Source organism: Oncorhynchus gorbuscha, linkage group LG25 (genome assembly GCF_021184085.1).
Source record: "Oncorhynchus gorbuscha isolate QuinsamMale2020 ecotype Even-year linkage group LG25, OgorEven_v1.0, whole genome shotgun sequence".
Taxonomy (NCBI): Eukaryota; Metazoa; Chordata; class Actinopteri; order Salmoniformes; family Salmonidae; genus Oncorhynchus; species Oncorhynchus gorbuscha.
In genome coordinates, this window is record NC_060197.1 from 40086540 (window position 1) to 40109473 (window position 22934).

At 46.3% G+C, this 22934-nt stretch overlaps 2 protein-coding genes across 15 annotated transcripts in view; both read left to right on the forward strand.

Annotated features, from left to right (window-relative positions):
* LOC124014474 (tripartite motif-containing protein 14-like) overlaps positions 1-22934 on the forward strand; it is a 435501-nt gene that overhangs the window by 49100 nt on the left and 363467 nt on the right. The window lies entirely within an intron of this gene.
* Positions 1-22934, forward strand: part of LOC124014470 (actin-binding LIM protein 2-like) — a 121833-nt gene that overhangs the window by 46054 nt on the left and 52845 nt on the right. For all 14 annotated transcript variants that reach the window (XM_046329521.1, XM_046329519.1, XM_046329526.1 and 11 more), the window contains exon 2: positions 10161-10328. In XM_046329521.1, coding sequence (XP_046185477.1) covers positions 10161-10328 — 168 coding nt within the window. The remainder of the gene's footprint in view (positions 1-10160; positions 10329-22934) is intronic.

A 22934-nucleotide genomic window follows, 5' to 3' on the forward strand; every position in this document is an offset into this window, starting at 1 on the left:
CGCCAAGACGAGCGTCACCTCTTCTCTCATCCTCCGTTCCTCTTCTGACCTTTGCCTTTGTCCGGCGCCACACTGTTATAACCTCTGCCTTACATTCAACTGACTTCATACACACTGTTATAACCTCTGCCTTACATTCAACTGACTTCATACACACTGTTATAGCCTCTGCCTTACATTCAACTGACTTCATACACACTGTTATAACCTCTGCCTTACATTCAACTGACTTCATACACACTGTTATAACCTCTGCCTTACATTCAACTGACTTCATACACACTGTTATAACCTCTGCCTTACATTCAACTGACTTCATACACACTGTTATAACCTCTGCCTTACATTCAACTGACTTCATACACACTGTTATAACCTCTGCCTTACATTCAACTGACTTCATACACACTGTTATAACCTCTGCCTTACATTCAACTGACTTCATACACACTGTTATAACCTCTGCCTTCCATTCAACTGACTTAGGCTAGTCAATAGACTGACACATAGTTTATAGGCTGACACATAGTCTATAGGCTGACACATAGTCTATAGGCTGACATAATCTATAGGCTGACACATAGTCTATAGGCTGACACATAGTCTATAGGCTGACACATAGTCTATAGGCTGACACATAGTCTATAGGCTGACACATAGTCTATAGGCTGACACATAGTCTATAGGCTGACACATAGTCTATAGGCTGACACATAGTCTATAGGCTGACACATAGTCTATAGGCTGACACATAGTCTATAGGCTGACACATAGTCTATAGGCTGACACATAGTCTATAGGCTGACACATAGTCTATAGGCTGACACATAGCCTATAGGCTGACACATAGTCTATAGGCTGACACAGTCTATAGGCTGACACATAGACTATAGGCTGACACATAGTCTATAGGCTGACCTATAGTCTATAGACTGACAGATAGTTTATAGGCTGAGTCCCTTTCAACGTTGCACTGCTCTGAACCCACTGTGCCAAAGCTTTGCTATCTCTGTCACACTTTACTGTCGTAAGCCAACTCATACAGTGTTGATTCTGTCACGTCTCAAATGTAAACCTCCATTTGAAGAGGTTCCTATTTGAGTGTCGTCCTCAAGTACTGAGCTTGCAGCTGTCCTAATCAGTTATATTAACCCTGTTACATGCTCAGTCATGAGAGGGAGTGAGGAAGGAAGGGAGGGAGCTAGAACAATTCAAACTACTGTTCAGAACTAATACGTATACCAAATGTTGTCGGAAACATAGCTCCACCTCCGTAGAATACAGGTATCTTTATCAACACAATAAGCAAGATACGAGAAGGCTACTGCTATGTTACCCTGATGAAGGCAGCTTGGTTATTAGACTGTTTCCCTGATGAAGGCAGCTTGGTTATTAGACTGTTTCCCTGATGAAGACAGCTTGGTTATTAGACTGTTTCCCTGATGAAGACAGCTTGGTTATTAGACTGTTTCCCTGATGAAGGCAGCTTGGTTATTAGACTGTTTCCCTGATGAAGACAGCTTGGTTATTACATTATTACATCTGGGCTCCTAGAGTGAGGCTCTCCTGTTCTTCTTCAAGCTACGTTACCTGCATTGGCAAATATCTTCAATCTCTAAGGTTAACATTAACAGGACTACAAATGAAGAAAAATTACAAGTGATTGACGTTGAAATATGTCTTAATGAACAGCGAGGCAAGCTCACACAATTGTACATTTAGTTTACACCCACTGGGTTTCACAAGATGTCAGCCTGGTTTGCTGGTCTGCCTCATGAAACGACATGAATTATAATTCATACAAATGTAAAATGCTGTATAGCAAGCTAAATGTATAGCGAGTTGGCTAATGTTAGCTAATCAGATAATTTACAAAAAAATCTCTATTTAACAAACTAACTTTATGACCACAAAATATGCATAATCAATCGAGGGGGGTTGCTGTGGGATTATTTAAGATACTCTTTAAAGAGGTAGGGTTTCAGATGTTTTCAGAAGATGGGCCGGGACTCTGCTGTCCTAGATTCAGGGGGAAGCTGGTTCCACCATTGGGATGCCAGGACAGAGAAGAGCTTGGACTGGGCTGAGTGGCAGTTACCCTCCCATAGGGGTGGGAGGGCCAAGAGACCAGAGGTGGCAGAACGGAGTACTTGGGTTGGGGTGTAGTAGGGTTTGAGCATGTCCTGAAGGTAGGGAGGTCAGTTCCTCTGAAGAAGTGGATACGAGCTTCGACTGGAAGCCAGTGGAGTGTGCGGAGGAGCAGGGTGACATGGTGAGGGAGAGAGAGAGACAGTGAGATGGAATGGCACTTATAAGTCAATGGCTTCGCGGCATCAACATTTGATGTTCTTCCAAATTGTAATTTGACACGTGAATTTGTTTTCTTCTTCTAGAAACACCTGTTGGATGTTGCAGCAACACATGACTTCACATTAATGTCAAAGTTTATCTTCCACGTGCAGGGTGGGAATCAAAAGGTCTGAAACAAAACTAATATTGAGAAATATTGGATTTAGAAGAATGTGTATGAGACTCTTTCCTAGAGACCCTATCCTCTTAGCGATCTCTTTCACATTGTCTCTCACTCTTGCTTTGTCTATGGTGATTCAGTATGACCTACCTTTAAAAGGAATTCGTTCTAGCTCTCTGTGGTATTTGACCTTGAGGTTATAGGTCATAGGTCAAATGCATGTCAGATTTTTAAATGTTTTATTTCACCTTTATTTAACCAGGTAGGCTAGTTGAGAACACCTTTATTTAACCAGGTAGGCTAGTTGAGAACACCTTTATTTAACCAGGTAGGCTAGTTGAGAACACCTTTATTTAACCAGGTAGGCTAGTTGAGAACAAGTTCTCGTTTGCAACTGTGACCTGGCCAAGATAAAGCATAGCAATTTGACACATACAACAACACAGAGTCACACATGGAATAAACAAAACATACAGTCAATAATACAGTAGAACAAAAAAGAAAAAAAGTCTATATACAGTGTGTGCAAATGAGGTAAGATATGGGAGTTAAGGCAATAAATAGGCCATGGTGGCGAAGTAATTACAATATAGCAATTAAACACCGGAATGGTAGATGTGCATAAGATTAAAGTGCAAGTAGAGATACTGGGGTGCAAAGGAGCCAGATAAATACATTAATACAGTATGGGGATGAGGTAGATAGATGGGCTGTTTACAGATGGGCTATGTACAGGTGCAGTGATCTGTGATATATATATATATATATATATATATATATATATATATATATATATATATATATATACAGTGGGGAGAACAAGTATTTGATACACTGCCTATTTTGCAGGTTTTCCTACTTACAAAGCATGTAGAGATCTGTAATTTTTATCATAGGTACACTTCAACTGTGAGAGACGGAATCTAAAACAAAAATCCAGAAAATCACATTGTATGATTTTTAAGTAATTAATTTGGCCAAGATCTTTCGAAGACCTTAGAAAGACAGGGTAGGATAGATATTGGTCTGTAGGAGTTTGGGTCTAGAGTGTCACCCCCTTTGAAGAGGGGGATGACCAGCTTTCCAATGTTTGGGAATCTCAGACGGTACAAAAGAGAGGTTGAACAGGCTAGTAATAGGGGTTGCAACAATTTTGCAATTTCGGCAGATCATTTTAGAAAGAGAGGGTCCAGATTGTCTAGCCCGGCTGATTTGTAGGGTCCAGATTTTGCAGCTCTTTCAGAACATCAGCTATCTGGATTTTAGTGAAAGAGAAATGGTGGGGGCTTTGGCGGGTTGCTTTGGAGGGTGCCGGTTAATTGGCTGGGGCAGGGGTAGTCAGGTGGAAAGCATGGCCAGCCGTAGAGAAATGCTTATTGAAATTCTCAATTATAGTGGATTTATCGGTGGTGACAGTGTTTCTGTCACAACCTGACCTTAAGAGAGCCTTTTTATTTCTCTATTTGGTTAGGTCAGGGTGTGATTTGGGTGGGCATTCTAGTTTTCTATTTCTTTGTTGGCCGGGTATGATTCCCAATCAGAGGCAGCTGTCTATCATTGTGTCTGGGCAGCCTGTTTTCCACTCTATGTTGTGGGATCTTGTCTTTGTATAGTTGCTGTTTAGCACTACAGAGCTTTACGTTCGTTTATATTTTGTTGTTTTTTGGTGATCATTTAATAAAGTACGATGAACACTTTCTACGCTGCGCTTTTGTCTCGTTCAATTGACGACGGACGTAACAGTTTCCTAGCCTCAGAACAGTGGGCAGCTGGAAGGAGGTGCTCTTATTCTCCATGGACTTTACAGTGACGTAACAGTTTCCTAGCCTCAGAGCAGTGGGCAGCTGGGAGGAGGTGCTCTTATTCTCCATGGACTTTACAGTGACGTAACAGTTTCCTAGCATCAGAACAGTGGGCAGCTGGGAGGAGGTGCTCTTATTCTCCATGGACTTTACAGTGACGTAACAGTTTCCTAGCCTCAGAGCAGTGGGCAGCTGGGAGGAGGTGCTCTTATTCTCCATGGACTTTACAGTGACGTAACAGTTTCCTAGCCTCAGAGCAGTGGGCAGCTGGGAGGAGGTGCTCTTATTCTCCATGGACTTTACAGTGATGTAACAGTTTCCTAGCTTCAGAGCAGTGGGCAGCTGGGAGGAGGTGCTCTTATTCTCCATGGACTTTACAGTGATGTAACAGTTTCCTAGCTTCAGAGCAGTGGGCAGCTGGGAGGAGGTGCTCTTATTCTCCACGGACTTTACAGTGACGTGACAGTTTCCTAGCCTCAGAGCAGTGGGCAGCTGGGAGGAGGTGCTCTTATTCTCCATACAGTGTCACAGAACTTTTTTGAGTTTGTACTACAGGATGCAAATTTCTGTTTGAAAAAGCTGGCCTTAGCTTTCCCAGAGGGTGGTCTATAGCAAGCGGCAACAGTGAGAGACTTGTTTCTAGAAAGGTGAATTTTTAGAAGTAGATGCTCAATGCTCGAATTGTTTGGGTACAGACCTGGATAGTAAGACAGAACTCTGCAGGCTATCTTTGCAGTAGAATGCACCACCCCCTTTGGCAGTTCTATCTTGGTGGAAAATGTTATAGTTAGGGATGGAGATTTCAGAGTTTTTGGTGGTTTTCCTAAGCCAGGAATCAGACACGGCTAAGACATCTGGGTTGGCAGAGTGTGCTAAAGAAGTGAGTAAAACAAATTTAGGGAGTAGGCTTCTAATGTTAACATGCATGACACCAAGGCTTTTACGGTTGCAGAAGTCAACAAATGAGAGCACCTGGGGAGTGGGAGCGGAGCTAGGCACTGCAGGACCTTGATTAACCTCAACATCACCAGCGGAACAGATGAGAGGAGTAGGATAAGGGTACGGCTAAAGGCTACACGAACTGGCCGTCTTGCACGTTCGGAAACAGAGAGTAAAAGGAACAGGTTTCTGGGAATGATAGCATACATTCAAGGCATAGTGTACAGACAAAGGTAAGGTAGGATGTGAGTACATTGGAGTTAAACCTAGGCATTGAGTAATGATGAGAGAGATATAGTCTCTAGAGACGTTTTAACCAGGTGATGTCATCGCATATGTAGGAGGTGGAACAGCATGGTTGGTTAAGGCATATTGAGCAGGGCTTGAGGCTCTACAGAGAAATAAGACGGTAATCACTAACCAGAAAAGTAATGGATGAGGCATATTGATATTAGAGAGAGGAATGTGTAGCCAAGTGAACATAAGCGTCCAGTGAGTGGTTGGGCTGGTTGGGAACACGGCGACTTAGCAGGCTGGTGCTAACAAGCTAGCAGTTAGTAGGCCGGGGCTAACAAGCTAGCAGTTAGCAGACCGGGGCTAGCAAGCTAGCAGTTAGCAGACCTGGTTAGCAAGCAAGCAGTTAGCAGACCCGGGCAAGCAAGCTAGCAGTTAGCAGACCGGGGCTAGCAAGTTAGCAGAAGAGCCTTTGGGGATGTCACGATGGAGGTAAGTCTGTTTTTAGCTCTTCGTGCGGTGACGTCGATAAATCAGTCGTGGATTAGTAGGGTTCCAAGTATCTCTAGGCAGCTAGCAGGCCGCAGTTAGCAGAATGGGCCTTCAGCGGACGTTGTGCCTGAAGGGCCTGTTGGAATCCTCGGGCAGATTATGTCAGTATTCCAGTCGTAGAGCATCGGCGGGGTTCCGTGCCCCGTACCGGCAGTAGAAGGGGTCCGGATATATGTAGCCCAGGAGTCGGCTTCGGTAGTGGTTAAGCGGGCATTGTGTCAAGAAGCAGTGTGGCTTGGTTGGGTTGTGTTTCAGGGGGACGCATGGCTCTCGTCCAAATCCCGAGTCCAAACGGGAGTTGCAGCGATGAGACAAGACTGTAACTTCCAATTGGATACCACAAAATTGGGGAGAAAAAAATGGGTAAAATATAAAAATTATAATTAATAAATACATCTGATTGTGATCATTTGTGTTGATCTGATATCACAAGCTGAAGAGAAGCTCTTCATCCTCACCTTCAGCAACTCTCTCTCTCTCTCTGACATTTTGGTATTCTGCCACTTGTCTCTATCCTATCTATCTAGCTGCTGCACATGCCAGCTTTTCTGGACATTTCTGACTTCGGCTGGCTCCCTGATGTCAATATCCATGTTAGACTAAATCATTCCTAAATGAAGAGGATCTAAATCCTCTTTGAGGTTTGCGATAGCCAACATCCCAAGGTCGAATGTGTTGTCCACCAGAAAACACCCCTGCGGGGGTAGTAACCCGAGCATTCTAATCTCCCCCCCCCCGCCAGCCCCGCAGATGGACCCTGCCTGGAATGTAGCAGAGCACCATGGAATCCCCGTGGGTTAAGGGAACAGGCTATTTTTAGGCGGGGGAGCATGATTCCTGGAAGAGGAATCCAAGATGGCCGCCCATCTGGACCACACTGACTGCTGACATACTATCAACTAACCTAAGAAAAAATGCCTGCCTGTGTGTGTATGTGTGTGTGTGTGTGGGAGGGGGCCTAGATGGCAGGGCCCCATGGTCTTTAGTGGTTCATAGCTCAGATTGTTCTCTGGCTGTGGGAGAGCGGCACTGTGGGTTTGTGTCGGTCAGCGACGGAGCAGAGTGAGAGCAAGGTGATTGAGGAGCAGGTCATCTGTGGCCCAGGCCTACACTGCCTGAACATCCATTCGCTGGGCTCTGGAGAAAAAGAGGTAGAAAAAAAGGGGAGAGGAAGAGAAAGAGAGAGAGTTATGGGATGGGCACACAGAGTGGAGGCTCTTCATAGCACATTGTATTCTTTGTGTGTCAAGAGCACTCCTTCAGTGGTTGAGTTCGCTTCATAGTGTATCTGCTTTAGGCCTAAACTGCTACTGTACCCCTTACATGAGATGCTGCCCCCTATAGGAACATCTGGTTAACAAATCATCTTGGACCCCTCCATCACCCCAAGCCTTATTTATTGTCCTGACAGGAAGTGAACGACACAGGATCCCCTCAACAGGTGCGTGCCAGGAGCAGTGCATGCTGGTCCGGCTGAGTGAGTGTGAGAGAGAGAGACAGACCCCCATTTCCTCCAATAGAATAATCTCGGCTGGACCATGGCTGTGCCACATGGTTACAATCAACTCAGGCCCCTTTGAAGTGCCCCAGACCATTTTATAAGGACACATGACTTCACTTCCCCCAAATTCCTGGCCTTATTGGAAGCAGCAAATTCACATGCTGAACACTGGTAGCTTAAACTACACTAAGAAAGACTTCTGCTTCTCATTGACAAGCAGCGGGCTTCTAATGTGTCAAATTGTTAGAATATCGTCATAGAGATGAATATCTTCGATATTTGGATTATATTTTATGCCTGTTGTACTTTCATGAAAGAGATGGATTCCTCCATATAAATGCAATTGATCTGGAAATCTGGATTTGAATATAAAGTAGATTTTAGGGTCACTCTGCTTGGCCATAAACTTATTCAAAGACAATGAATTTGGAACATGAAATATGAGAAACCAGCACCACACCTCCAGCCTTGTGGGAGGTGAAAATCTCTGTTTCTTTGTAAATTCACGAGGACTTGTTTGTCTCTGTCACGTTCGTCCTAACGATGGTGCAGCGTGATTAGAATACATTCTTATTAACAAAATAACACGAACGAAAATAAACAACTAGTGCTGACATGCAACTACACATAGACAATAACCCACAAACTATCCAGCGTATATGGCTACCTAAATATGGTCCCCAATCAGAGACAACGATAAACAGCTGCCTCTGATTGAGAACCGATCTAGGCAACCATAGACATACAAACACCTAGACAAGGCACAAACCCCATAAACATACAAAAACCCTAGACAGGACGAAACACCTATACACCCCTCGTCACACCCTGACCTAACCAAAATAATAAAGAAAACAAAGACAACTCAGGTCAGGGTGTGACAGTCTCAAACTATCTCACACACTCACCTCTCCCTGTTTTTGAACCGCTCTTCCGCTTACTCTATAAAACATCATTTTTTTGTGGGGATTTTTGTGTTTTTTACCTCACCAGATGCCCTTTAAACATTCCCAGAATCAGAATTCATTGCTCTACCTCCAAGTCTGGATCTTCCAGATATGACCGAGAGTCCCGCGACCTCCAGGGGTTAATAAACAGTGTTGAAGGTGTCTTCAGTTGTCATTTACCATGTCCAGAGTTGGCTACCTACAGCCCACAGACAGAGCACTACAGGTTGTACAGTGCCTAACATGCCTTTGGGATGCGTCCCAAATGGCACCCTAATCCCTGTGTCGTGCACTACGCACTACTTTGGACCAGAGCCCAATGGGACCTGGTCAAAAGTGGTGCACCACATAGGGATTAGGGTGCCATTTGGGACTAATGCTCCATCTAATTTGGGCCTAAGTGGATGCTAAACATGGACATTTCTCAAGTTCCCAACGGGAGTGTTGGCAGAACGGAGAGGATAAACTCCAAAGTGAATGGATGAATGAATTAATGAATGGACACTGAAGTTGAAACTGGTTCTTGGGTAAACACTAGTGCATTTGCTCTGCCTAGCTGAATGCCATTGTTTTGTTTGTCTTTGAATCCATTTTGACAAACTCCCCTTCTTTTCAACTCCAATTATGGTAACCATGGTGTCCAAAACAGAACCGGTTCAACGAACACAGACGTGTTTGAGAGAGAGAGAGAGAGAGAGAGAGAGAGAGAGAGAGAGAGAGAGAGAGAGAGAGAGAGAGAGAGAGAGAGAGAGAAGAGAGAGAGAGAGAGAGAGAGAGAGAGAGAGAGAGAGAGAGAGAGAGAGAGAGAGAGAGAGAGTTGCTTGCTTTCACTGAGGATAAAGAGCTTCTCTTCAGCCTACTTCAGCTTGTGATTTCATGCAGATCAACACAAATGATCACAATCAGATTTATTATGGAAAATGTATCATGTAAAAACTACAACTCATCAATTAGTCTTCCAGTGACAAACACAGGCACCAACCTGAGAACTTCCTCTAATTCAGGGTGTAGGACATCGGTTTACTTGTTTCAGCAGCTCTCCCTTCTCCATTTATTACGACACAAAACACTTGTACTTATCCATGTACATCATCATCACCCCTTTAATACTGACAACAAATCAGACAAATAGTGCCGCTTTGTTTCCCTGCCCCTCTCTCTCTCTCTCTCTCTCTCTCTCTCTCTCTCTCTCTCTCTCTCTCTCTCTCTCTCTCTCTCTCTCTCTCTCTCTCTCTCTCTCTCTCTCCCCTCTCTCTCTCTCTCCTCTCCCCCTCTCTCTCTCTCTTTCCCCCCTCTCTCTCTTTCCCTCTCTCTCGCTCTCTCTTTCCCCCTCTCTCTCTCTCTCTGACACTTGATGTACTTATTATCTGGTCATATCTTTCCCACTACACATACTGGGCATATTTAGAACAGTGCATACCATGTGCAGGCCTTCGATCTATTTGAAGATTCCAACATGCTTTTGTAATCAGTTTCTGTGCGTTTATGTGCATGTGTGCGCGTGTGTGTGCGCGTGTGTGCGTACAGGTGCATATGTATGAGTATGCAAATGTGCATTTGTTTTTTTATGAGTCATGAATGTTTTTGGTTTATGACTGAGCGTGTGTGTTTCTACACGTGACTCTCCAAATGTGTGTGCGTGTGTGTGCGTGTGTTCTATGCATATGCAAAGAACACACCCATCTAACCTCTCTGTGTCTCTCTCTGTGTTTCAGTATTTCACCAGCAGGCTGTCCACAGTCCTCTGGAGCAGGGGAAGCAGGGGAAGCAGGGCAGCGGTGGCAGCAGCTCTGTCCCTTGTCAGAACTGTGGCAAGGCCTGCAAGGGAGAGGTGCTGCGCGTGCAGAATAAACACTTCCACATCAAGTGCTTTGTCTGCAAAGGTAAGGTCAACCTTGACCCCTAACCCCTGACCTCTTATGGTCTAGTCAATACATCTCACCAGATACATGGACACGAAGGCTGCTGAATAGTTACTATGAGCATTTCCACTAGCTATTGGATTTCCTCTATGGCAATGGACACACACACACACACACACACACACACACACACACACACACACACACACACACACACACACATCACACACACACACACACACACACACACACACACACACACACACACACACACACACACACACACACACACACACACACACACACACACACAGTTTATTGCAGGTGTAACATGCTGTACAGGTCAGGTCACCTTGCTACCATATCTCCTTCACCAGAACACCATATCTCCTTCACCAGAACACTACCATATCTCCTTCACCAGATCACCATATCTCCTTCACCAGAACACCATATCTCCTTCACCAGAACACCATATCTCCTTCACCAGAACACCATATCTCCTTCACCAGAACACTACCATATCTCCTTCACCAGAACACTACAACATATCCTTCACCAGAACACTACCATATCTCCTTCACCAGAACACTACAACATCTCCTTCACCAGAACACTACAACATCTCCTTCACCAGAAAACTACCACATCTCCTTCACCAAAACACCATATCTCCTTCACCAGAACACCACATCTCCTTCACCAGAACACTACCATATCTCCTTCACCAGAACACTACCACATCTCCTTCACCAGAACACTACCATATCTCCTTCACCAGAACACCATATCTCCTTCACCAGAACACCATATCTCCTTCACCAGAACACCATATCTCCTTCACCAGAACACTACCATATCTCCTTCACCAGAACACTACAACATCTCCTTCACCAGAACACCACATCTCCTTCACCAGAACACTACCATATCTCCTTCACCAGAACACTACAACATCTCCTTCACCAGAACACTACCATATCTCCTTCACCAGAACACCATATCTCCTTCACCAGAACACCATATCTCCTTCACCAGAACACCATATCTCCTTCACCAAAACACCATATCTCCTTCACCAAAACACCATATCTCCTTCACCAGAACACCATATCTCCTTCATCAGAACACCACATCTCCTTCACCAGAACACTACCATATCTCCTTCACCAGAACACTACCACATCTCCTTCACCAGAACACCATATCTCCTTCACCAGAACACTACAACATATCTTCACCAGAACACTACCATATCTCCTTCACCAGAACACTACAACATCTCCTTCACCAGAACACTACAACATATCCTTCACCAGAAAACTACCACATCTCCTTCACCAGAACACCATATCTCCTTCACCAGAACACTACAACATATCTTCACCAGAACACTACCATATCTCCTTCACCAGAACACTACCATATCTCCTTCACCAGAACACCATATCTCCTTCACCAGAACACTACCATATCTCCTTCACCAGAACACTACCATATCTCCTTCACCAGAACACCATATCTCCTTCACCAGAACACTACCATATCTCCTTCACCAGAACACTACAATATATCCTTCACCAGATCACCATAACACCATATCTCCTTCACCAGAACACTACCATAGGAAACAGGGCAGATGGGGCAGGTCAAAGCAATCATAGACCAGCAGGGTCTGGGCTTCCTGTTTTGTCTTTTTAGTGTGTGTGTGTGTGTGTGTGTGTGTGTGTGTGTGTGTGTGTGTGTGTGTGTGTGTGTGTGTGTGTGTGTGTGTGTGTGTGTGTGTGTGTGTGTGTGTGTGTGTGTGTGTGTGTGTGTGTGTGAGTGGCTGAAGAGCCGGGTGCTGTGATCTCATATTCAGCCCATCCCCTCCCTCCTGCTGTTCTCCTCCTCTATCTGTCACCTCCACTGCGCTCTGTAAGGACGCTGTCGTTTACTAGGGGCTTGTATGTTGTTATGAACACAGGCAGTGTTGCTAGGAAACGACAAGGGTCGGGACAATGTCGGGCGCTTCCTGCATTTTATCGCGTTTATTCTTACATCAGTGTGTAATGCCACTGGACACCGCCCGGGCATTCATCCTCTCCTCTAGGAACGAGGGAGGAGGGAACAGGGCATCCATCCTCTCCTCTAGGAACGAGGGAGGAGGGCATTCATCCTCTCCTCTAGGAACGAGGGAGGAGGGAGGAGGGCATTCATCCTCTCCTCTAGGAACGAGGGAGGAGGGCATTCATCCTCTCCTCTAGGAACGAGGGATGAGGGCATTCATCCTCTCCTCTAGGAACGAGGGAGGAGGTAGGAGGGCATTCATCCTCTCCTCTAGGAACGAGAGAGGAGGTAGGAGGGCATTCATCCTCTCCTCTAGGGAGGGAGGAGGGAACAGGGCATTCATCCTCTCCTCTAGGAAGGAGGGAACAGGGCATTCATCCTCTCCTCTAGGAACGAGGGAGGAGAGCATTCATCCTCTACTCTAGGAATGAGGGAGGAGGGCATCCATCCTCTCCTCTAGGAACGAGGGAGGAGGGAACAGGGCACTCATCCTCTGCTCTAAGAACGAGGGAGGAGAGAACAGGGCAGTCATCCTCTCCTCTAGGAACAAGGGAGGAGGGAACAGGGCATTCATTCTCTCTAGGAACAAGGGAGGAGGGAACAGGGTATTCATCCTCTCCTCTAGGAACGAGGGAGGAGGGAACAGGGCATTCATCCTCTCCTCTAGGAACGAGGGAGGAGGGAACAGGGCATTCATCCTCTCCTCTAGGAACGAGGGAGGAGAGAACAGGGCATTCATCCTCTCCTCTAGGAACGAGGGAGGAGGGAACAGGGCATTCATCCTCTCCTCTAGGAACGAGAGAGGAGAGAACAGGGCATTCATCTTGTTCTGTAGGAACGAGGGAGGAGAGAACAGGGCATTCATCCTGTTCTGTAGGAACGAGGGAGGAGGGAACAGGGCATTCATCCTCTCCTCTAGGAACGAGGGAGGAGAGAACAGGGCATTTATCCTGTTCTGTAGGAACGAGGGAGGAGAGAACAGGGCATTCATCCTGTTCTGTAGGAACGAGGGAGGAGGGAAAAGGGCATTCATCCTGTTCTGTAGGAACGAGGGAGGAGAGAACAGGGCATTCATCCTGTTCTGTAGGAACGAGGGAGGAGGGAACAGGGCATTCATCCTCTCCTCTAGGAACGAGGGAGGAGGGAACAGGGCATTCATCCTGTTCTGTAGGAACGAGGGAGGAAGGAACAGGGCATTCATCCTGTTCTGTAGGAACGAGGGAGGAGAGAACCGGGCACCAGATATCTGTTCAACTTCTTGTTTGCGTTAACATTTGGTTGAGTTGTCAACTATCGTGAATTCAATGTGGAAAACAATACTAAATTCCCTTTACGTTGATGACTTTTTTCAAATCTAATCAGTTTCCCACGTTGATTCAACATCAGCCTGTTGACTTTTTTTTGGTTGAAATGATGTGAAAATAATGTTGATTCAACCAGTTTTTGCCCAGTGGGATGTGAGTGATACTGTCTGAAGAGATTATCCTCTCCATGTTGAAGTGCTTATCCCTTTCTGAGTGGTTTTGTGATTCATAGGGAGTCATTAAGTCCGTCCCAAGGGGCATTCTGCTAAGTGTGATGATTAATGCACTCACTAACGATTCTGACACTTGTACCAGCAGATTTGACATACTTTTCTTTGGGATTTGAATACAGTGCTTAATACTCTCCTACTTTTTATTTAGGTTTATGCCTGAAATACAGTATGTATACATGTTCTATGTATTTGCCAATGTGGTTTCCAATAGGAAACACAGGTCATGTTCCCCCAGGTCTGAGGAGTGTGAGGGGGTGGGTTAAACACAGGTCATGTTCCCCCAGGTCTGAGGAGTGTGAGGAGGTGGGTTAAACACAGGTCATGTTCCCCCAGGTCTGAGGAGTGTGAGGAGGTGGGTTAAACACAGGTCATGTTCCCCCAGGTCTGAGGAGTGTGAGGAGGTGGGTTAAACACAGGTCATGTTCCCCCAGGTCTGAGGAGTGTGAGGAGGTGGGTTAAACACAGGTCATGTTCCCCCAGGTCTGAGGAGTGTGAGGAGGTGGGTTAAACACAGGTCATGTTCCCCCAGGTGTGAGGAGTGTGAGGAGGTGGGTTAATTAGGAAGTTTGAGGCTAGTTAACAAAATGCCAGGCATTTATACAGAGCTATTAATACCCCTTAGACTCAACACTGACAGGGAGAGGCACCGTTGGGGGTCTTTCCACACCCTAACCTCTAACCCAACCCCCTAGAGTCTCTATAGGGTATACAGGGATGGAACCTACCTCACCCACCCCCCTTAACAGGAAGTCTTATGTTGCCCTTCCCAGAATTCCACAGCAGGAATGCAATTTCCATCTAGTTGTCCGATTTATACTGCCAGAATTTGTCATGTATCATAAGGGATGATGGGGGCCCATTTTGACAAAAACACTTCCAGATGTGGACTGAATGGACTACAGAGCTTGAGGTAAAAGTTACTCTGAAGTCCAGATCTAGGAATACGGTAGGTGACCCTACCTCCAATCCATTAGATGGATAAAAAGATATCTGACCCTGTGTCAGTCAGTAGTCAGAAACAACTTCCTACCTCAGGCTCTGGTCTTATAGGCCGACAGCGACAGGGTTGGCTGTATCAGAAAAACATCCAACCTACCTCAGGCTCTGGTCTTATAGGCCGACAGCGACAGGGTTGGCTGTATCAGAAAAACATCCAACCTTCCTCAGGCTCTGGTCTTAGGCCGACAGCGACAGGGTTGGCTGTATCAGAAAAACATCCAACCTTCCTCATGATCTGGAAGAGAATCAACCATATCAAGTATAACCTCCCTGTCTTCTTATCACCAATTAGAGCGAGTATGGGTGTTAGCCAGACGGCTAACGGTGCCAGTTCTGAAGGGGAAACCATAAGCGTTTCGTTAGCTAGTTGTAATTAGCGCTATGCTACACAAATGTGTTCATTTAATGTAACCCCCTCAGTGGCTCTGGTCGTCTGATAGCATCAGCGTGAACATAAAACAGAGCCTCAGGTATAGCCCTGTGCTACTTAATCATGCTGCTTTTCGCAAACTTATTAACGATTATGCTCGGAATGCTATCAAGTGTTGCTAATTAGCAACATGCTATGGTGGTGTTTTAGTTGATGTTTGACCTCCATAGTGTGCACTTATGTCTGAATTTCTGACACCAGATGAATTAGTTAGTTAGTGAATCATGCACACTATGTCCAAAATGAAAGATACACTGAGATGGTTTTCTGGCAGAACATTGAGCAGATGTTTATCCCTGCCCTGTTTTTGCACTCATGGAGAATGATAACATCACATAAGCATTTTCACACAAGGGAGAATTGACTACTGCCAGCAGAACTGTGGACACGCCCAATCTCACGATACAAGCTAAGAGACAGATGAACTTCATGCACACAGATGGGAAAATTCATAGAGTATATGCTGCAAGATAAAGGGAAACAACTGTTAGCGATATCAGCTATCAGTGTCATTATTAACCTATCAAAATAGGTTCCTTCATAGAAGTGTTGGGGTTGGACAGTAAATATAAACTAATAACCATGTGCCGGGGTCTATTTGACAGTCTGGGGGCCTTTGGGGGGGGGGGACAATAGCAGCTGTTTTAGATGTTCTCAACGGGGTGTTGTCTCTTGGCCTCTCTCTGTTCTCTCGTTCTTGGACCAGAACCTTCGTAGCTCGAGGGCTTTTTTTCGTCACTCAGGGATGGGATAGTGACCTCACCCCACGCACACACATACCACCAACGCCCAACCCTGTACCCTGTAGCCCAGGAGCAGGTCCACTAGGGGTCTAGTGTTCCAGAGTTAGATTGGAATGGAATGTAGTCATAACTAGGGATATGGTTGTTTAGGATATAATGTATCTAGGGATAGTACAGTATATATGGTTGGTTAGGATATAATGTATCTAGGGATAGTACAGTAGATATGGTTGGTTAGGATGTATCTAGGAATAGTACAGTATATATGGTTGTTAAGGATATAATGTATCTAGGGATAGTACAGTATATATGGTTGTTAAGGATATAATGTATCTAGGGATAGTACAGTATATATGGTTGTTAAGGATATAATGTATCTAGGGATAGTACAGTAGATATGGTTGTTTAGGATATAATGTATCTAGGGATAGTACAGTATATATGGTTGGTTAGGATATAATGTATCTAGGGATAGTACAGTATATATGGCTGTTGGGTAGGATATAATGTATCTAGGGATAGTACAGTAGATATGGCTGTTGGGTAGGGCATGATATAGCTATCTGCATTTCCCTGGTCAGGACAAATTAGGAACCCTAATTCCCCATGTTGTAGACACACTCCAGGTTCTCTCTTGTCCTGTGTCAGGGTCTGTGAATGGAGAGAATGGAGGAAAGTAATAGAAAACCTTGTATATTTAGATGTAGACTTGTGTAATGGACAGCAGATAGGCCCTGGCCAGCTTGCCTTGTCTACATTGTCTTATTAGAAGTCTGCTAGCAATTTAGATCTGTTTCTCATATCAAAATGATTGACCGTGGACCCAATTATCAGCCGTATACTCTCCACCCCACTCCTTTAGGCGTCCAAATGACTGCCAGCTGGCATTCTGTTCTGTCAAGGACCTACATGTACTGTATGATCAACCTTAAGACTACCCAGACACACATTCTGTAAAATACACAGGGCGTTTTACAGGGGCCTGCCGACAAGGTCACACGCGCATAGCGGCCGACACTTTGCAGAAAGCACATATATAGTTCATAGCATGAACTATATATGACTCTGTACTAGTACCCCCTGTATATAGCCCTGTATATAGCCCTGTATATATGACTCTGTACTAGTACCCCCTGTATATAGCCCTGTATATAGCCCTGTATATAGCCCTGTATATAGCCCTGCATATAGCCCTGTATATATGACTCTGTACTAGTACCCCCTGTATATAGCCCTGTATATAGCCCTGTATATATCCCTGTATATAGCCCTGTATATAGCCCTGTATATAGCCCTGCATATAGCTGCTCTTTAATTCTATTTTTTGGGTATTTTTCTTAAAACTGCATTGTTATTTTAGGGCTTGTAAGTAAGCGTTTTACTGTAAGGTAGTTGTATTCGGCTCATGTGACAAATAAAATGTAATTTATTTTTATATAGGGTCACTTGGCATCTGGAAGACTGAATGGGTTTAACCAGAGGTCTGAATGGGTTTAACCAGAGGTCTGAATGGGTTTAACCAGAGCTCTGAATGGGTTTAACCAGAGCTCTGAATGGGTTTAACCAGAGCTCTGAATGGGTTTAACCAGAGGTCTGAATGGGTTTAACCAGAGCTCTGAATGGGTTTAACCAGAGCTCTGAATGGGTTTAACCAGAGCTCTGAATGGGTTTAACCAGAGCTCTGAATGGGTTTAACCAGAGCTCTGAATGGGTTTAACCAGAGCTCTGAATGGGTTTAACCAGAGGTCTGAATGGGTTTAACCAGAGGTCTGAATGGGTTTAACCAGAGGTCTGGGCTGGCAGCGGTGCCCATTGTATTTCTCCACTGCAAGATCAGAATAGGGAATTAGATTAGTCCCAAAGGACATCTAAATGACATGCTAATTGAATGTCAATATGTCACGCAGCATCCTGTGGTCTGGTGCTGTTCAGCGGTCTGAAGGGTTCATTTGGGTGTACAGATGCAGGCGTGATTGTAATAGGACTCTCCAACCATGGGATTGTATGCACAGACCCCGTCTGATTCCTTTATTGATGTGGTGCTCAGGTGTGTGTGTGTGTGTGTTATTCAAGTGTGTGTGTCGGTGTGTATTAATAGTTGTAGAGGACTCTAGTCAAAACAGACATATTCACAAAACATCTCTGAGTAGCAGCGCAGATCTAGGATCAGTTTGCCTTTTAGATCATAATGAATCAGATTATATGGACGGAGGGGGACCTGATTCTAGATCATCTTTGTGATTACAGGCCCTGATATGGACAATTATAGGATTAAACTAGTTGGAGGTTGAAGGACAAAAGTTTTTCATCCTAACAGTCCTGTGTTATGCATCCCAAGTTCGCTGCTAAATATTAAATGAATGCTCCCCAGCTATCTGCACTGACTCTATCTTGCACTGACCCTACGCACAAGCACTAGACTATATATACACACCATATACACACTCAGCCAGTACATTGACACTCACACACACACACACACACACACACACACACACACACACACACACACACACACACACACACACACACACACACACACACACACACACACACACACACACACACACACACACACACACACACACACACACACACACACACACACACACACTGTACATGCATACATTTTACATTTTACATTTAAGTCATTTAGCAGACGCTCTTATCCAGAGCGACTTACAAATTGGTGCATTCACCTTATGACATCCAGTGGAACAGTCACTTTACAATAGTGCATCTAAATATTTTAAGGGGGGGTGAGAAGGATTACTTTATCCTATCCTAGGTATTCCTTAAAGAGGTGGGGTTTCAGGTGTCTCCGGAAGGTGGTGATTGACTCCGCTGTCCTGGCGTCGTGAGGGAGTTTGTTCCACCATTGGGGGGCCAGAGCAGCGAACAGTTTTGACTGGGCTGAGCGGGAACTGTACTTCCTCAGTGGTAGGGAGGCGAGCAGGCCAGAGGTGGATGAACGCAGTGCCCTTGTTTGGGTGTCGGGCCTGATCAGAGCCTGGAGGTACTGAGGTGCCGTTCCCCTCACAACTCCGTAGGCAAGCACCATGGTCTTGTAGCGGATGCGAGCTTCAACTGGAAGCCAGTGGAGAGAGCGGAGGAGCGGGGTGACGTGAGAGAACTTGGGAAGGTTGAACACCAGGCGGGCTGCGGCGTTCTGGATGAGTTGTAGGGGTTTAATGGCACAGGCAGGGAGCCCAGCCAACAGCGAGTTGCAGTAATCCAGACGGGAGATGACAAGTGCCTGGATTAGGACCTGCGCCGCTTCCTGTGTGAGGCAGGGTCGTACTCTGCGGATGTTGTAGAGCATGAACCTACAGGAACGGGCCACCGCCTTGATGTTAGTTGAGAACGACAGGGTGTTGTCCAGGATCACGCCAAGGTTCTTAGCGCTCTGGGAGGAGGACACAATGGAGTTGTCAACCGTGATGGCGAGATCATGGAACGGGCAGTCCTTCCCCGGGGGGAAGAGCAGCTCCGTCTTGCCGAGGTTCAGCTTGAGGTGGTGATCCGTCATCCACACTGATATGTCTGCCAGACATGCAGAGATGCGATTCGCCTCCTGGTCATCAGAAGGGGGAAAGGAGAAGATTAATTGTGTGTCGTCTGCATAGCAATGATAGGAGAGACCATGTGAGGTTATGACAGAGCCAAGTGACTTGGTGTATAGCGAGAATAGGAGAGGGCCTAGAACAGAGCCCTGGGACACCAGTGGTGAGAGCTCGTGGTGAGGAGACAGATTCTCGCCACGCCACCTGGTAGGAGCGACCTGTCAGGTAGGACGCAATCCAAGCGTGGGCCGCGCCGGAGATGCCCAACTCGGAGAGGGTGGAGAGGAGGATCTGATGGTTCACAGTATCGAAGGCAGCCAATAGGTCTAGAAGGATGAGAGCAGAGGAGAGAGAGTTAGCTTTAGCAGTGCGGAGCGCCTCCGTGATACAGAGAAGAGCAGTCTCAGTTGAATGACTAGTCTTGAAACCTGACTGATCTGGAGAGAGAGGGGAGAAAGAGGTCAGAGCACAGGGTAGGGCAGTGTGAGCAGAACCAGCGGTGTCGTTTGACTTAGCAAACGAGGATCGGATGTCGTCGACCTTCTTTTCAAAATGGTTGACGAAGTCATCTGCAGAGAGGGAGGAGGGGGGAGGGGGAGGAGGATTCAGGAGGGAGGAGAAGGTGGCAAAGAGCTTCCTAGGGTTAGAGGCAGATGCTTGGAATTTAGAGTGGTAGAAAGTGGCTTTAGCAGCAGAGACAGAGGAGGAAAATGTAGAGAGGAGGGAGTGAAAGGATGCCAGGTCCGCAGGGATCGAGTTTTCCTCCATTTCCGCTCGGCTGCCCGGAGCCCTGTTCTGTGAGCTCGCAATGAGTCGTCGAGCCACGGAGCGGGAGGGGAGGACCGAGCCGGCCTGGAGGATAGGGGACATAGAGAGTCAAAGGATGCAGAAAGGGAGGAGAGGAGGGTTGAGGAGGCAGAATCAGGAGATAGGTTGGAGAAGGTTTGAGCAGAGGGAAGAGATGATAGGATGGAAGAGGAGAGAGTAGCGGGGGAGAGAGAGCGAAGGTTGGGACGGCGCGATACCATCCGAGTAGGGGCAGTGTGGGAAGTGTTGGATGAGAGCGAGAGGGAAAAGGATACAAGGTAGTGGTCGGAGACTTGGAGGGGAGTTGCAATGAGGTTAGTGCAAGAACAGCATCTAGTAAAGATGAGGTCGAGCGTATTGCCTGCCTTGTGAGTAGGGGGGGAAGGTGAGAGGGTGAGGTCAAAAGAAGAGAGGAGTGGAAAGAAGGAGGCAGAGAGGAATGAGTCAAAGGTAGACGTGGGGAGGTTAAAGTCACCCAGAACTGTGAGAGGTGAGCCGTCCTCAGGAAAGGAGCTTATCAAGGCATCAAGCTCATTGATGAACTCTCCGAGGGAACCTGGAGGGCGATAAATTATAAGGATGTTAAGCTTGAAAGGGCTGGTAACTGTGACAGCATGGAATTCAAAGGAGGCGATAGACAGATGGGTAAGGGAGAAAGAGAGAATGACCACTTGGGAGAGATGAGGATCCCGGTGCCACCACCCCGCTGACCAGAAGCTCTCGGGGTGTGCGAGAACACGTGGGCGGACGAAGAGAGAGCAGTAGGAGTAGCAGTGTTGTCTGTGGTGATCCATGTTTCCGTCAGTGCCAAGAAGTCGAGGGACTGGAGGGAGGCATAGGCTGAGATGAACTCTGCCTTGTTGGCCGCAGATCGGCAGTTCCAGAGGCTACCGTAGACCTGGAACTCCACGTGGGTCGTGCGCGCTGGGACCACCAGATTAGGGTGGCCGCGGCCACGCGGTGTGGAGCGTTTGTATGGTCTGTGCAGAGAGGAGAGAACAGGGATAGACAGACACATACCGACATACAAACACACACACATAAAAACACACATACATAGACACACACACAACCTGCCTTCATGTACATATCTACCTCAAATATCTCTTACATCTGTACATTGATCTGGTTCTGGTACTCCCTGTATATAGCTCCACATTGATCTGGTACTGGCACTCCCTGTATATAGCTCCACATTGATCTGGTTCTGGTACTCCCTGTATATAGCTCCACATTGATCTGGTTCTGGTACTCCCTGTATATAGCTCCACATTGATCTGGTTCTGGTACTCCCTGTATATAGCTCCACATTGATCTGGTACTGACACTCCCTGTATATAGCTCCACATTGATCTGGTACTGGTACTCCCTGTATATAAACCTCAGCAAAAAATAAATGACCTCTCACTGTCAACTGTGTTTATTTTCAGCAAACTTAACATGTGTAAATATTTTTTATGAACATAAGATTCAACAACAGACATAAACTGAACAAGTTCCACAGACATGTGACTAACAGAAATTGAATAACGTGGCTCTGAACAAAGGGGGGGTCAAAATCAAAAGTAACAGTCAGTATCTGGTATGGCCACCAGCTGCATTAAGTACTGCAGTACATCTCCTCATGGACTGCACTAGATTTGCCAGTTCTTGCTGTGAGATGTTACCCCACTCTTCCACCAAGGTACCTGCAAATTCCCGGACATTTCTGGGGGGAATGGCCCTAGCCCTCACTCTCCGATCCAACAGGTCCCAGAGGTGTTCAATTGGATTGAGATCCAGGCTCTTTACTGGCCATGGCAGACCACTGACATTCCTGTCTTGCAGGAAATCATGCACAGAATGAGCAGTATGGCTGGTGGCATTGTCATGCTGGAGGGTCATGTCAGAATGAGCCTGCAGGAAGGGTACCACATGAGGGAGGAGGATGTCTTCCCTGTAACGCACAGCGTTGAGATTGCCTGCAATGACAACAAGCTCAGTCTGATGATGCTGTGACACATTGCCCCAGACCATGACGGACCCTCCACCTCCAAATCGATCCCGCTCCAGAGTACAGGCCTCGGTGTAACGCTCATTCCTTCTAAGATAAAAGTGAATCCGACCATCACCCCTGGTGAGACAAAACCGTGACTCGTCAGTGACGAGCACCTTTTGCCAGTCCTGTCTGGTCCAGCGACGGTGGGTTTATGCCCATAGGCAACGTTGCTGCCGGTGATGTCTGGTGAGGACCTGCCTTACAACAGGCCTACAAGCCCTCAGTCCAGCCTCTCTCAGCCTATTGTGGACAGTCTGAGCACTGATGGCGGGATTGTGCATTCCTGGTGTAACTCGGGTAGTTGTTGTTGCCATCCTGTACCTGTCCCGCAGGTGTGATGTTCGGATGTACCAATCCTGTGCAGGTGTTGTTAAACGTGGTCTGCCACTGCGAGGACGATCAGCTGTCCGTCCTGTCTCCCTGTAGCGCTGTCTTAGGCATCTCACAGTACGGACATTGAA